The 17,165-nt window shown below is 39.6% G+C and overlaps 1 protein-coding gene across 1 annotated transcript in view; it reads right to left on the reverse strand.

The window, feature by feature from the left end:
* TRPM6 (transient receptor potential cation channel subfamily M member 6) overlaps positions 1–17,165 on the reverse strand; it is a 122,204-nt gene that overhangs the window by 12,503 nt on the left and 92,536 nt on the right. The window contains 9 exon segments of the mRNA XM_032477857.1: positions 3,105–3,310; positions 4,068–4,150; positions 4,429–4,712; positions 6,503–6,568; positions 8,161–8,211; positions 11,551–11,576; positions 13,053–13,111; positions 14,438–14,526; positions 16,392–16,515. Of these exon segments, the coding sequence (XP_032333748.1) occupies positions 3,105–3,310; positions 4,068–4,150; positions 4,429–4,712; positions 6,503–6,568; positions 8,161–8,211; positions 11,551–11,576; positions 13,053–13,111; positions 14,438–14,526; positions 16,392–16,515 (988 nt within the window).

The following is a 17,165-nucleotide window of genomic DNA, read 5'->3' on the forward strand; positions in this document are numbered from 1 at the left end:
TTCAGGCTGTCATATGAAAATTTTTAAATGGAAAGAGACTGGAAGACTACAGTGTAATTACAAGCAATCTGAAATTAGTCAAGCCTCTCCTTAGAGTTCAGCTTCCTGGCCTGATGTGGCAGCTCCGGGGTTAATGGTTGGCACTTCCTTGGAAGAAAGTAAAGAGGAAAAGAAAAGAAGAAACTGAAAGAATAAACTGCCAGAGGGTTTCTCATTCCTTCTTTCCTCCAAGCAATAGGGAGCCACAGCAAGCTGATCGGGGCTTCACTCTACAGACGCTGAAGCTGGGGTCTCCCAGAAGCACCACCAGGACCACACAGCTAAGCGTAGACTACCCACTGCTGAAGATTAACTTCCATTTTAACAAGCCACACAGAGATTAATACTAACAACAACAACAATTAACATTTACTGTGTCGGGAACTTGCCTCATTTCAGCCCTTTAAGTGCATAATATTATTTACCCCAATTACAAATGAGGGAAGTGGGACTCAAGGTAGTTGTCCCCTGGTCACACAGCTAATTCATGGTGGAGCCAGGAGTCAAACCCCAGCACTGTGACTTCAGAGCTTCTCCTAACTGAGCCTAATTGGCCTTTCAGTCTCCACTCCCTGCCACCCAGACAATGTACATCATCTCTCCAAAGACTAGAAATACTAAACAATTAAATAAAAAACACAACTGAACTGAAAACTATTAGGACGTTTTAAGAATACATTATATTCTCCTATTTTTCCTGTCCAACCTGGTTTGGATTAAATATGATAATGCACATAAGCCTTTAGCCAAGTGCCTGGCAAAAAAAAATTAGTATTTAGTCAATGATAGCTAGTAATAGTACTACTATGGCTGCTTATAATTACTATTATAGGGTTCACGTTCTTCCATAAATTCAGGGCTAACCAATTGGCAAAAACTCTCTGGTAAGTATCTCAATCTCTTCATGCTCATTCTATGATATCCAGTCTTCCCTCCTTTGAAGGTCAATATTTTGACATAGTTTATTTGGCATCTGTTTCTGCAATTCACATAATTGCTCAGTTAAAAAAAAAAAAAGTTAATTCCTTTTTCCCCCAAGACTATCAACACAGCATTTGTTCTGTTTAATGCCACTTTGGATTACTAAGAGACATAAAAATCCCCAAACATAAACATCATTAAACAAAAACCTATTCAAGTGGAATACAAAACACACTGAAGAGTCATCATTAATTTCTTAAAGTTTTTCTTTGGTTGTTTTTTTTTTGTTTTGTTTTCGCTTTTTAAACAACTCCACCCAAAACTCAAAGCGCAGACACTCAAGTACTCAAGATGAAAACAATCAAGCTTTCCCCAACATGAGCTACAAAAGCAGACGCCTTGGGCATCAGCGTGCTGGGTTTACATGGATCATGTACTTGCTGGTTTAAAAGCTGAATCATCTAGCCTGTTTTAACTTTGTTTACAATTGCTTCCTAAAATACTGTGTTTGAGGGTTAGAAGTACAATTCAACCTTGTGAACAGCACAGATCTGAAAGGATGGAAGGACTTATATGTAGTTTGAAAAGTGCACATATATATGAGCCTAATTGGCCTTTCAGTCTCCACTCCCTGCCACCCAGACAATGTACATCATCTCTCCAAAGACTAGAAATACTAAACAATTAAATAAAAAACACAACTGAACTGAAAACTATTAGGACGTATACATATACATATATGTATATGTATATATATACATATACATATGTGTGTGTGTGTGTGTGTGTGTGTGTGTGTGTGTATATCCTTGGGCGTGTGGCACAAATTTCAATCAACATGGCTTTGCAGTCTTAGTGGACATTGCTCACGATGCCCCAGGATTGCCTGCTTATTTCGACTGTCTCCAGCCTCAAAGTCTGGCTTTCAGCACAGAATCTAGGTCTGGAGAGATGGGAAAGTCAGAGAGGACAATGAAATGCCCGATCTGTTTAAATGAACCAGAACATGGTAATGTCCTATGGGTATGAAACTTGTAAAGAAATAAAAGGCAGTACAGTGAAAAGGAAAGAACACGGATGGTCAAACCAGCTTAAGTCTGCATCCTGGCTCCCCCTTAAGTAGCTGTGCAACCTTGGGCAAGTTATTTAAACTTTCTGGGCCTAAATTCCCCATAATATCTACCTCGAGGTGCTGCATCTGGGATTAAATGAGATAACTTCTATGAAAGGTCCTGGGCTAAATCCCTTATTTAAAACCAAAGTCCCAGTCGGTGAGCCCAGGGACTAAACTTTGACCTTAATACATATTTTGTTCTGTCCCTGCAAGGAAAGCCTGCTAGAGATACTCTGTTTCGTGCTGCAGGATTATAAGTCACATGTGAGGTGTTGATAGTGGAAAGATGCACTGATCAAAGGCTTCCACTAAATAAGAGTGCACTGCGTTGTCTCGCTCAGACCGAGTTCGTACTTTTGTGAACTATTATATCAAGGTACACAGTGAAGAGAGCAAGCTAAATGATAAACTGCTAAAGTATTGGACTCGAAGTCATGAAAAATGACCAGAATTTAAACTTTCCTATGTGTATAAATGCATGCCTATGTCTTATTTTGAACACAAATCCAAAGAAAAGCCATAAAACTGGACAATTTGGTACAAAAATCATTTCCCATTTAGATTAAAATTCTAGATGCCATTAAATTTTAGACAACTAATCATCTGCCTATAGTTTTCTCTTGATCTAAATGAGAAACAGCACAGCAGGTGCTCACCGTCATCCCTGTACAATGTCTCTGAAATAAACCTCCCTTCAAAGCTAGACAGCCACTCCACACATTATCCATCCTGGTTCTTACATGATCTCTCAGGACATGTGTCTGGTTCCTCCCTCTTAAGACAGTTTCACAAATAATAAATAAATTCAGGAAACAGATACCATCTTCCATTTTCAAATTAAAAAAACAAAAACAAAAACACTACACACTGTCAAGAAAGGTCTCCACTGAAAGACCTTAACTCTGGCTTTGAGTAAAGAAAGAGCCAGGGTCGAATGTAGGTGACAATGACACAGAGAAAGCAATCCCTGGTCAGTGTTTCCTGAACTTTGCCTCATGCCTGTTGTATCAAATCCTCAGCTATCAATCACCTTGCAAATCTAGGACCAGCAGCTCTCCCCGAGTATACTCATAGGTCCAGTGAGAGAAAGCCAGCATCAGCTCCTCCAGGGTGTTCCTGGGGGCAATCTCATCCCCGTTGTTGTTGTTGTACTTCCGGAACTCTCCAGTCACATACTTCTCAATGGTCAACCACTGGTCAGCTGAATGGCAGTAGATTAAGAAAACTTCCAGGAACCTATGGGGTGGGGGGAGGAAGAGACCATTGATTCCCCACAGGGCAGCAAAGATGGACCTCACATTACTGAACAGTCAGCAGCAGGGGAAATTACCCAGCTCTCGTCTGATGCAGCCTCAAGGCACATGCCCTTGCCTTTCTACTAAAGGAATGGAATGCAAAGATTGGGAGTTTCCCCCATGCTTCCCCACCTCCCTTCTCTTTGAGGAACCCTTGTATGAGTTCCAAACTCAACTTTGCTGGCCGTGCTCTATGAAGTTCCTTGTAAATGAAACAATAAAACTTTACTGTTAAGTCCTCAGCACCAAATTATGATCTGTCTTGCTAAATGAATGCAAGTGTACAGAGACACTCAAGTGAAAGCAACGGGAGATCCTTCTTCTAAAGTTCCTAATTTCTGTAAGATATTAGGGCAAGAAACTATACTTAAAACAGAAGTGCTTTTCTGCCACAACGTTTCTGGACATTGGTAGCTACACCCAAGATCTGCCTGTCTTCGTAACTGAGAGGTTAGCCATGGCCTCTGCTTGATCGTCTCTCTTCCACTCACACAAGTTCAGCGATTTAAGCCAAAGTATCCCTGGGATGTCCAATTCTTTTTCTACTGTCTCCAAGAACTATGGAAGGAAGAAACTGAAGTTAAGGTCATGGGGAACTTCCCCACCGGTCTGGTACTTCTCATGACTGACAGGGCTGCAAAGAAATTGACAGAAATTCCCACTTAAAGTGAAGGGCCAGGATGCCCATACTTTCTCACCTCGGCGTGTAGGGAATGGTCTGTGGTTTCACTTGGTTGAAGGTATAGATTAGTTTTTGAGCAGCTCTTTGTTGTTGAATTTCCTGCAAAACAGAGAGCATTGATAAAAATACTAGTTTGCTATCACACACCTACTAATTAATGAAAATAGAGTTACTAGGGGCCTCCCAGGGGTGATTATTCAGCCTTATTCAGCTCCCATCCCTACCCACTCCATGAGCAAAAGCCAAAAATAACACAATACCACCACCTCCAAAAAAGAGTAGGCTATCCTTCCGATTGAAGATCATGGCCTTCGACCAGGCAGAGCCAGATCCACTTTCTGTGATCTTCCCACCTGGGCTGTGGGTCTCTGACTTACCCTGAGGCAAAGATGAAGCACAGTGCTCTCCTGGAAGATTTTGTACCATGTCTGCACGACCTCAGGGAGGAAGGACTTCATAATGAAAACTTGCCCTGGCTTGAGGACCTCATCTTCAGACCAGGTGCTGATGACTCTCAGGGCTTTGCGGAGGCCACCATCCATCTCCTCTTGGGACAACACCTGGATCATTGCAGACCTCCCTCGCTGGGACCACGAAGACATGCTTTTATCCAGATTCAAAGGGGAACTCTCCTCCAGCCTGTAGACAGTTACTTCTTCTCCTGCCGCAAAGAGAAGTCCAGGGGAGGGGTCAACAAGATCCATGTCTGTGACGTGAACGGCATCCTAAATTTCAACTCAGAACCAGTTCAGTTTCCTAAAGGACCAGAGAGGGATGGGAATTTCATCTGTACAGGGTCAAGTATAGACATCTGACCATGTGATAGTCCAGTAAAGAGGGAGAGGGCGAGAACAGACAAAGTGCCAGCTGTCACACAAGAATTAAGCTGTCCTTACTGTAGACTACAACTGGACAAAAAGAAAAACAGAGTAGCAAGGCTAGGCTTCTTTTGTTACAAATACTTTCAAAGAGATAGTTTATTGTTTATTGTGTTTATTATGATCACCCTTAGGAGCTGTTTCAGGCTTTTTTTTTTTCCTAATTGCCCCTTCCCTAACATTCTAATACCAAAGATATACTGTATATCTGATTGTGTACTCTGTGTGTGTGTGTATGCTTTAATATAAAAAGATAAAGATGTTTTTGCTCCCTTGGGGGTGACAGTACTCCACTGATAATTCATGGTTTAACCCAGTTGGAGTTAGAACCAAAGTCATACCCCAGGGCCCCTCCCTCCTTCCCTTGTGCCTTTGGGTAAGTTACTTAAAGCCTCACTTTCCTCATCAGTAAAATGGAAGTGAAAATAATGCTCACTCCACTGGGTTGTTGTAAAGGTTAAGTATGTTGTTAAGTATGTTAACCTGGCTAATGTGAAATAGAACCTCGGATACAAACCCAACCCCACTCAAAGCTTTTATACATAAATGTTTTTAACTGCTTTGCACCTTCCACATTTAAGCTGTTGATCAGGAAGCAATTCTTATTCAGCCTAGACTCCACCTAATAAAGTATTTAATGCTTCCTAACAGAAGTAGCATATTCTATACAACTTCTGTCCAGCCTGTGTTTAATCTTCTCCTTATATCTCTGTTTCAAATGGCTTTTTAAAAAAATAAACACTGTACTGGTTTACCAAGAAATTCGCTCATTCTTGTATTCAATTGCTTAACAAAGAACTTTTCTAGGCAATGCTTAGTAACATGTTTTCAAAAATTTATACTTGGTGCCCAGATAAATACCACCAAAGATCTCTTTAGAGTTCTAAATTCCTAGACGTTTGAGAACAGAGCTACTGAGTTGGAAAACCAGCCAAGGAGCCAAGTGGAGGAAAAGGTATTTGCATCAATGATCGTCCCCACGTGAAGAGTGTAGGGAGAATCAAGACCTAGGACAGTGTGGGGCCCCTTGTGATTTTGCCGATTGGCAGGACAGAGAAACTCTGGTAGATCCGGCTGATGCCAGCTTGTTTTTCTTTACTACTCCAGCCTTTAAAAATGACATTTGTGCTCTGAGCTGAGAGCAATTAGTTTACAGGGAACAAAACAAACAAATAAAAAACAATATACAAAGCATTTCTCTTCAGATGTGTTCGCTTTTACCGTATTGACATCTAACATTTTCTTCTGTGTTTATTACTCATGGTTGGTTGGTTCTTTTCTTTTCTACTTACTTCCAGCCTTAAATCAGTGGATGCCAGGTGCAACATTATTGCTTTTTCCCAACTGCTGCTCATTATAGGTCCCATCCCCATAGTATATTAGATTTTGACCCCAGATACCAGCCAGGCAGTTAATAAGAGTTTCCATTTTAGGAAATTAATCTCACTAAACTGCAACCATGAGCAAAAGGAAATTTTCCACTAAAATGATGCAAAATGATTTCTCTTATGATTTACTCAGATGTTATGCCTTTATCCTGGCACAACCCCAAGAGGGTAGAAATGGCACTCACCAAACAGTTGGATTGGTGTAAATGGTATGCTCTGAGAAAGCCTCATTAAATTGTTCCTTTCGATGGCTGCAAACAAAAGCAGATTTATTATTTTAAGTATGCGTCAGTGGGCTGAATTTACAGAAAGCCTCCCCCACATCAATATACTCATATAATAGTAAAATATTTTATTTCAAAGACCCTTTATCTTCCCCTTTACCAAAAATATTATCTACAACACAGTATTTAAAATATACTATGCCCTAAGCAGGAAGGATATCCCAGTCTTAGGAATAGATTATATAAGATTATGTAATACGTTCTGAGGTAGGGCTATCACCTCCGCTCTCCTGAATACCAAACACCATATTAACGCTTACATATGAGGAACTTTCTTTTAAAGAGTATTTTATTTATTTATTTATTTATTTTTTAACATTTTGTATTGATTTATAATCATTTTACAATGTTGTGTCAAATTCCTAAAGAGTATTTTAATCTGTGGTTTTCATTCTCTGTGGTCTTTCCTTTCCAGGTCGAATCTAATGCACAGTGGACTGTGGGGACATCTACTGTTAACTTTGCAGAGTTCATCTTCTTTTACCCAGAGAGAGCTGAAGACCACTTTTAATTAGAAGCAAGTGATCTGCGTTTTCCTGCTAAGAGCTGTAGCCTAACAGATCAGAGTCAATGTGAATTACAGTGTTCCTCACCAGAGACTTTCTTAAGTTGACAGCTGGAGTCAAAATAACGGATTACTGCTGAGCTGAAAAGAGCTGGTTATAAGAGCCTGGAATGTGGGGTCTGGAATCCACTGAAATACACTATTCACTACAGAGGAGAATTCAGGATAAGGTAGTCTATTACTGGACCCCGAGCACATGACCTTGATATAATTAATAATAATGGTAATTATCATACCAATACACTTACTCATATACCGAGCTTTAGATTGCATAAAAAGCTTGCCTGTGTATTATCTAATCCAATGCTGAGAGCAGTGATGCCCAAAAGACCACCCAATGGCACGAGTCCAGTTGGCTGTTATATCACTTTGCATTTCAAAGCATCTCCGTCTGTATTCTCAGCTAGCCCTTTGGCAGACCGTTCCTCAGGAAGGGCAAGTACAATTATTCCCACTTTGAAAGAAAGACGACTGAAGCCCTGTGAAGTGATGCTGCTTAAGAGAGTCAAGACCATTGACATCTTGTTTAATAACATCCTTTAAGGTGTCTTTGTTGAACCTACCCTGTGGGGCTGGCAACCATTCAGTGGTTACAGTCACTGAGGGCCCACTGAGGGTACAAAACCCTGCTCAGAGAATGAGTCTCAGGCCTGTCTCTTCCCCAGTCCAAAACACAAAGACCTTTGGCTCTGGGATGGCTTTGAGCTTGTAAAGAATTTTCAGATCTCAAGGTCATCTTTCCCCTTGACAATTTGGAACTTTCCAATACAAATAAACTTTTTTTTTTTTTAAATCCAAACTCTCTTAAACCCTACCAACTTGTTTTCCCGAGTCAATGGCAAGATAAGAAATCTGAATGGTCTCTCATCAGAGTAAACAACTTTTCAACCTGGGAGCCATACCAACACCACTAATTCATCAGTGTTTCTGCTTCCAAGTGCAGAATCACAGACGCTTAGCCCAGTTGACATGTCTATGTGCGCATGCCTCCTACCTGAATAATGATGGTGAGGCTCCTGAGGGCTTTTTAAGGAGGCTGAGATTTCTGAAATTATAGAGAAGATTGGCATTTTAATTACTCGGCTGGAGATAAATAAATGCTTATGAATATATTGCCTTCAAAGTTACTATTGAACAGGTTAATCAGAATGGCTTCTCAGTTTTTGAAAAAGATTGCCTGATACCCTTTAACCACATTATTGTGCATGGTATCCTGACAGCTTCCAATCACCAATGCAATATCTCCAAACATATTTATACAGGGAATTGAAGAAAGACAGGTAATATTAGCCTCAAAGATGTATTTCCTCTGAACCAATTACACCTCTGGGCTGCAGAAGGCACTTGGCTGCCCATCACACTTCATGACATCCCAGAAGCACAATTCTCTGAGCTCCCTACCAGGATGCAGTACCCGTATAGACATGATTAATACCAAATTATTAGCAGACTATTTCACTGACTTAAAATGACAACAAAATGATGAGAACACATTAAGAGGTATATACCAGAAACAAAAGAGGAGGTGGAAAAAGTGACAGCAAGGGAGGTGTTTGGTTTCACAAGGACCATGTGCTGGGAACACCTCTTGAAAGTTTAACTGGTTCTCTTCTATCTGCTCAAGTCCTGAATTACAAGGCTCCAGAGACATCCTCTGCAACAGTTTTGACATTTCATGAAATCGAAATTAGAGTGGAGAACTTTAGTCTCATGGTGGTAACTGCTTTATACCTCATAGAGGAAGCAATGTAATGAGCCCAGTTTCACGGCTCTCTCTGGCTTCTTGTTGCTGGATAAGGAAAAGAACAAAAATCCCTTTGGGGGTGCTTGGTAAAAAGTAAGATCATCAGAAAAGACTGTTCTTTCCTAAGTTCAATTCAATAATTAAAAAAAAAGTATTTAGCTCCCACTAAGGGTCATGCTAGGCATGACAGATGTGAATAAGAAGTGGCTCTCACCTTAGAGAAAAGCTAATATGAAACACATGTAAACTATAATCACAATACAGTTTGCTAAGTAATATAATAGAGCTGTAGACAGAGGCTTAGGGAAACTTCATAGACAAACAATGAAATACTTAAAGACTATGGGCATCTGAGTCTGACAAAACTGAGTTTTAAACCTGGCTTCACCACTTAAGGAGCTGTGAGATCTTGCTCACATTTCATTTGATGCATATTTATTGAACATCTACTATGTGCCAGGTACCAGTCTATCCTTGAGAGAAAGAGCAGTAATGAAAACAGATAAGGTCTCTGGCTACATTCTAGGAAAGGGAAACAGAAAATAAACAAACAAGTAAATATATAATATCATAGTACATTACATGTATACCAAGAGCATGAGGAAGTGTGGGGGACAGGGAGGTTACAACTTTACAGGGTAGTTAGGCAATACCTCTCTGATAAGGTGAAACGTGAGCAAAGACCTGAAGGGAAAGCAAGGGTGAGTTACATGGATAAAGGAAGAGCATTCCAGGCAGAAGTAACGCAAGTGCAAAGGTCCTGAGGCAGCAGAACACTTGCTATGTTAAGGTAGATAGAGTGGCCAGGGTGCATTGTGCTGAGAGGAAAGAAGGTGGGAAAGTTAGAGGAGGGATAGCAGATCAACAGGGCCTTGTGGACTGTGTTTGGACTTTGCTTTTACAGAGTGAGACAAAACATCATTTGAACGGAAGAGTGACCCAATCTGACTTGCAGTTTAAAAGTGTTATTCTGCCTGTTTTCTGGAAATAGCCTATTAGGAGACCACCTGTAATCCAGGGAAGAGATGAAAAGTGGTACGTGGGGGTAGAAAAGTGATCAGATACTTGATATCTTTTAAAAGACTTACAGATGGGGTGGGTGTAGGGATGTGAGAAAATGGGAGTCAAGTATGACTACAAGACTTTGGCCTCAGCACCTGGAAGGGTAAAGCTGCCATTTCCTGAGGTGGGAGAGAAGGGAGGTGGAACATTCTGAATTGCCTTCTAGACACCACGTGGAGATGCCAACAGGTGGGTGGTCATATTGTGTGTGGAAGAAATAGTGAATGAAAGGGCTCATAAAATGAGCCTGGAAATTTTGACGGGGGCCAGGCTCTCAAGGGCACTGAGAAAGACGAAGGGATTAGCTGCCCATCCTGCTGGTAGTAGGAAACCATTGAAGGTTCCACATAAGTGATGATCTATTGTTCAGAAAGGTAATTCCAGTAGGAACGGGAACATTTAAAGGGAGGAAAACGAAACACATGATGCCAACACAAAATCAACGGCAAGAGAGAGTGCATACTTTTTCTTTAGGACAATGAACATTGGAGGCTTTAAGGCAGGAGCAATAGAGGGGAGCAAATCAGACAGCTGTTAAAGGTGGGGGTGAGGGGTAATATAGAGTTAGAAGGCAAAGTTGATAGCTAAGAGCGGTGTTGGGGGGAAGAGGAATGGGAATGACTAAGGTCCTCAGCTTGGAGAAGGGAGAGTAGGCTCTCAAAAAGACCAACAGCCGGTCAACAAAGAAACAGAGGAGCAGCCACAGAACAGCAGCCTCATAGAAACTTCGAAAACACAGAGTATCAAGAAGGACAAAAATGGTCAGCATCAAATACCCCGAGCTTGATGAGGACTAAAAAGAAGTGATGTCACGGGGCAGGAAGAGGAGAGTTTCAGGAGAGTGGTGGGGACAGACACCATGGGCTGATGACCAAATGTTAGTACTTACTCAGTTAATTTGGAGGTGAGGGACAGGAAAGGCAGTTTGAAAGCTGGGTAAAATCAAGGAAAAGACCGTTTTCTTTTTTTGTGTAGAAAATGACTTAAATTTGTTTGTAGGTGGAGAAGAAGGAATCAACTGCAAAAGAAGTACTGAAAACCCAAGAAAGTGGGATGGAAGAAGACCATAGAAGAGGAAGGTGGCCAGTCTGTACCCAGGGGTCAAGAAGATGTAATGGAGCTCACAGATTGCAGTGAATTTGAGGGTAGCTACTGAGAATGGCTTCACCAGGGAGGTATCTCACAGGGCTTGGTCCTACTGAGCCACTGGGGGCATGGAGTCCCACTGAAACCATACAGGAGAGGAGGTCCACACATAATCTTATGAATGGTTCTTAATGAGCAATGTGTTAAAATCTGACAGAGTTTTTGAATAGTCTAGATGAGCTCAGTGGTTATAACCTCACTCACAGAGAAGACTGGAAAATCATAGTAAAAAACAGGTAACTCAAAAGTTTTAAATCAGACATCTGTCCTGATTTATCTGGAGAAAGACATTCAACTTTCTGCTTCTCTACTGAAACTGCTTCTTTGTATAGCAGACAAAAATCATCAATAGGATTTCAAGAACTCCAAAAACCTCAGCAGAAGAGTGAACCTCACCATTAATATGATGAAAAAATAAATACAAAAACTTACTGTCAGCTCCATTTGAAATTCTCAACCTGTTTGAAAAATTAAAGTTGTTTAGATAAAGCTTTAAATTTTTCAGTGATCAAAGAAAGGAAAAGTGTGTGAAACAGTAATAATACAGAGTCTATATGTATAAATGCATATATATTTGTATATAATTCTTTGAAAGAAGAGTATCAGTTACATCTGACCCCTATCTTTAGCAATAGAGAAACATTTTACAGCCCTACAATTATTTTCATAAAAAAATAAGCACCAGATAAATCACGTAATTCATTTACTGTGTATGCCCTAAGCTAACTGAAAAGCAGTTGTTGGTTTTTGCTTTTAATTAGCTATGTGATCACACAACATATATAAGATTTAACTGTGTTTGTGTTGTTCTGGATCAATTAAACTAAAGAATTCCTGAACTATGCAAAGCAGATGCCTACAAATGAGTCTGTGAATGTCTCTGGACAAGCCTACAAATCAGTTTCATTAGCCCACGTGGCCCCTAAATGTTCACAGGCTGAAATTATCTCTCTTTAAATTGTTACGTGCCCTGCTCAAGTGCACAAGTGGCCACAGGCAAGTCTGAATAAATGCATCCAAAGAATATCTCCAGTATTTAAGGTCCTTAGGGAGGAAAGTACAATTACAGTTATTGTTTAATTTCATGCTGCAATAACCCACTACTCTGCATGAGCACAAACTACTGAAACTTTGGGAGAGGAAAGTCATGTGCACATTGAGTCTAGAGGCAGGCTTGCACAGAGAGACCTTGTTGGGAGCTCCAGAGAAAAGGCCACATCAGACAGTGCTGACTGCAAGCTGAAAGTCACATTCCACCTGCTTGGCATCAACTGGCCCTTTGTAGAATTCAGATGGTTTTGAATGCTGCTCCCATAGCTGTATGGGTGGTTAATTTGATGATGCAGCTGGAAAAGTCCATCAAACACTACAAGCAAAATAGAATCATCTTTGCTTGGTTGGTTTTCACACCTTCTCCGAATAAACAAAATTTCAGGAGGACACTCAAGTCCACAGCAATGTGAGTTCTCTATCTCTTCTCTAGCCCTGTCTTCCTTTCTCTCTGTCTCAGTCCTTCTCAAAGTTACTGCTTTGACAAACACTTAGGATGTTAATAAGAAACCAGAAAAATCAACCTCATAAACTAAAAGAAAAAAATTTGGAAAAAAAAATTGAAGAAAAAACTATCTGGTCTTTATTTCTTTTTTTTTTTTAAGTCAAGACAGATATAGTCCTACTTTTTAATGCAAATGTCACTATCTTACCTATCAAAAAAGATATGATACTTGTTATAGGTGAGATCTTGTTACCAGAAACAGGAAAACTAGGAGAATAATAAATGATTTTTATTCTTGCTAACAAAAGAAAAATATTGTCATTGGACACATGCTTTTTTTTTTCCCCTCCTTTTCTGACCCAATTAAATCTTTGTTCCTAATCAGGTTAAAAAAATAGAAGTCAAAGATGCTCAAAGACAGACATTTAGAAATACTCACTGAGAGCTCCTATTGCTTTTGGTACTCCTGGAATTCCACAAAGAGTTTTTGCTTAGATCCTGAGCAGAAGGGAAAGGTCATTACATGTCACACCAGCTTCCAGTAACACATATGCAAAACACACTCCTTGGACGGTATAGTTCTTTCTTTCCTTTCCTCTAGCTCAATATTTCTTTTACTAAACATACTAAACTCATACTAGAAAGACGCATGATGTTAGCACATACATGAGTAACTCAAAGTGGTGACCAAAATTACTTTTATGGGGATATCAAAGAGAAAATGTAATATACAAAGGTTTTTCCAAAAATGAGAGTAAACATAAAATCAGTTAATGACATAAAAGAAGGAATGAAGGTCAAAGCTGACAGGAAACGCTGATCACTACATTATTATGTCCTCTCATCAGTAGATTGTTGTTTCAGTTGATTACTGAGAATGTGACCTTGAATTTCTCTCATACTATTTCCTACTTAGGTTCAACTATTATTTCTTGAAACCCAGTACACTCCAAGCACTACTCTAGGCATTTTCATTAGCGTTATTTTCGTTATCCATAATCAATTCCGTAAGGCTGGCATTAACCCCCTTTTAGAGATACAGCTAATGAAGCCCACTGGTTAATTGATGTGGATAGCTTTGAAGCCTAGGAAGTGGCAGAGCCAAGATTTGACAGGGCAGACGCCCCTGCCTCCAATTTCCTTTCACTTACACTTTCACAGATTACATTCCTACAAGAACATCTGAGGTTGTTAGGACACAGTCACACAGGTAATGGGTATACAGTTCCCAAGGTCATAGGGATAATGTTCAAACCAAGACCAAAATAGATTTCTTGGGCTAGTTTAAATAGATCACACTTCCCACATGCTGAACGGCAATAGAACAGGCACTTACGGTAAGAACAGCAAGAAAAACAGACTGCAAAATCAAAGAACCTCAGTGCTGGAGAAACACGGAGGGTCCTTTACCCTGCAATGTCCAGCTCCCCTCCAACACTTCTGCAGAGAGGTCTGCTTATCCTGTTTAACTAACCACACTATGCGGAATTTACTACTTCTGTAAATAAACCGTTCCTTCCTTGGAAAGCTCCAATTGCTAAAAATTCCTTCTCAGAGTGGGCTGAAGTCTGTCTCCCAGCAGCTTCTACATGTCGATTCTAGCGCTACCTATTAAAAGCATATTGAAAATATTTTATTTTTCTCCACATGGCAACTTTTATGTATTTGAAAACAGTTTCCAAAACTCCTAAATTCTTTCTTTCATAATACCCAGGATAAATTATTGGGTGGGTAAACTGCAAAAAGAAAAACAAGGAAAGAATAAAGTGGGAGGGGGGCAGTGAAAAAACTGAGCTTTTAAAGTATCAGATAAAATGTTTTTACCTCTTGAGACTGCCTTACGTAATCACTGACTTGTGCAGAACGCCGTGGAGCTTTGATTCGCATCTTCTGATATATGTACGGTTCTAGACCTTGTTAAAAGGAAGAAAAAAATTGGAGAATACATGAAAATGTGTTACATTCGAATCACAGTTCCCAAATAAAAGATCTAAACAAGTGCATTCAGTGTGAATCTGAATATAGTTTTTTTTTCTTTTTAGCAAGTTTTACCAAGATTCTTTTGTCCTTTTTACTCAGGTGGTTGAAATTCTATATCTATTCTTCAACAGTTATTTTTAAATTTATAACAATTTATACCTCTATCAAAGTCAAGAATTTTAAGTTATCCATAACCTGTCCTCCAATAAAACACCTTTAGTAAGTTTTCCACTCTCACCTTCCCCTGCACCCTACCATCCATGCTCTATTTAAAATATGTGAGGTGGGGAGGGTATAGCTCAAGTGGTAGAGCGCATGCCTAGCATGCCTGAGGTCCTGGGTTCAATTCCCCAGTGCCTCCACTGAAAAATCAAAAAAATAAATAAACTTAATTACCTCCCCCCTTCAAAAAATAAAAAATAAAATAAAAACAAAATACATGAAATTTGAGGTCTGGATTGTTAGAAATTCTTCCTTAACAACTGCATCAAGCATTGTAGTAGGCTACTTAAAAAAAAACAAAAGAAAAACAAAAGAAAGATAGAAAGAATGCCAGGAAATAGTTTTAATATTAAGCCTTTTCTTTAAAAGGTTGACAAGGATCATTACTGTTATGATTTTTGTATACCTGGTACTTACAGAGCCCCTGGCATATAGTAGGTGCCCCAAAATGATTTAATAAATACTTGGTTGGGTTAATTCTGAGACCAGTATTTATTAAGAGTCCCTGGCTAAATATAGGAGATAACAGTTATAATTTTTTTCCTAATATTTTGTGCTGGAAAAAAAAAAGTATACAGGAAATGCAAAAAAAGCTACTGGGAAAAAACTCACAACATTTCATATATGATTTTTTATAATATTATAAAATTATGATAAATATGGTTCCAGTGATAGCACAATATTATAATTAAAATAAAATACCTATAAGAAAAGCTAAAACTATACTTTTAGGTTCCTTAAAAACCTAAAAACAGGAGTTACCATATGATCCATCAATTCCACTCCTGGGCATATATCTGGAGAAAACTCTTACCTGAAAAGATACACGCATCCCAATATTCATAGCAGCACTATTCACAATAGCCAAGATAAGGAAGCAACCTAAATGTCCATCAACAGATGAATGGACAAAAAAGATGTGGTGTATATACACAATAGAATACTATTCAGCTATAAAAAATAATGAAATAATGTCATTTGCAGCAATGTGGATAGACATAGAGATTATCATACTAAATAAAGTAAATTAGACAGAGAAGGACAAATACCATATGATATCACTTATATGTGGAATCTAAAATATGATACAAATGAACTTATTTATGAAACAGAAACAAATTCACAGACATAGAAAACAAAGTTATGGTTGCCAAAGGGGAAAGGGAGGGAGAGGGACAAATTAGGAGTTTGGGATTAGGAGATACAAACTACTATATATAAAACAGACAACAAGGTCCTACTGTACGGCACAGAGAACTATATTCAATACCCTGTGATAACCATAATGGAAAAGAAGATGAAAAAGAATGTGTGTGTGTGTGTGTGTGTGTGTGTAGCTGAATCACTTTGCTGTACATCAGAAACTAACACAATATTGTAAACCAACTATACTTCAATTAAAAAAAAAAAAAAGCTGAAAGCAGGAAAGAGCTATTTTCTTAAGAGAGTGTGGCTATCTTCTCATACTCTCAGCCCCACTTGAAAGAACAGCAGGGACCCCCAGTGGTCTAACGCTCATACCCTGAGGACACTCTACCAGGGTTTCCGGGACCCAAGAGTGTAGACTAACACATACTTATCTGACTAAATGTGGACATGGGAATCCAGTTCTTGCTGCACTCCTGTTCTTCTGAGATCTGGTTTTCTTCTGGCTCTGAGTTCAGTTGGTCACTTTGAGAGCAGGTGTTGACTGTTATGACCTGGGGAGAAGGACACTCGTTGGAACGGTGATATTACTCTGAAAATATTTTGTGTTGTATTAATAGAGGTACCACGCTGAAGAGTAACGGTTGTTAACACTGGTTGTACATTAAAATCACCTGTACGTTAAACTCAGCTTTGAACTCCCACTCATGCTGACAGGACACAAGCATCCATGTGACTTTTCTATTTGCAGTCATGATTGAGAAGCAGGGTGGGGAACAGGGCTTCTCAAACTTGAGTGTGCAACACAATCACCCAGGACTGTGTTAAACCATAGAATCCTGGGTCCCACCCTCAGGATCTGTGATTCAGTAGGTCTTGGGGGGAGAACTGGAATATCTAGCAAGTTTCCAGGTGCTGCTGCTGCTGCTGATGGGAGACCGCAGTCTGAGAACCTCTGGTACAGAGCAAAACAACAACAATAACAACAACAGGGTGGGAAGGGAGCAACTGGGAGTTTGGGATTTGCAGATACTAACAAATATATGTAAAACAGATAAACAACAAGTGCATACTGGGGAGCCCAGAGAACTGTATTCAATACCTTATCTTATTCAATTCAATTCTTTTTTCTTATGGTGAAAAAGAATATGAAAATGAATACATGTATGTTCACGTACGACTGAAGCATTGTGCTGTACACCAG

The sequence above is a fragment of the Camelus ferus genome, chromosome 4 (assembly GCF_009834535.1).
Source record: "Camelus ferus isolate YT-003-E chromosome 4, BCGSAC_Cfer_1.0, whole genome shotgun sequence".
Lineage (NCBI taxonomy): Eukaryota > Metazoa > Chordata > Mammalia > Artiodactyla > Camelidae > Camelus > Camelus ferus.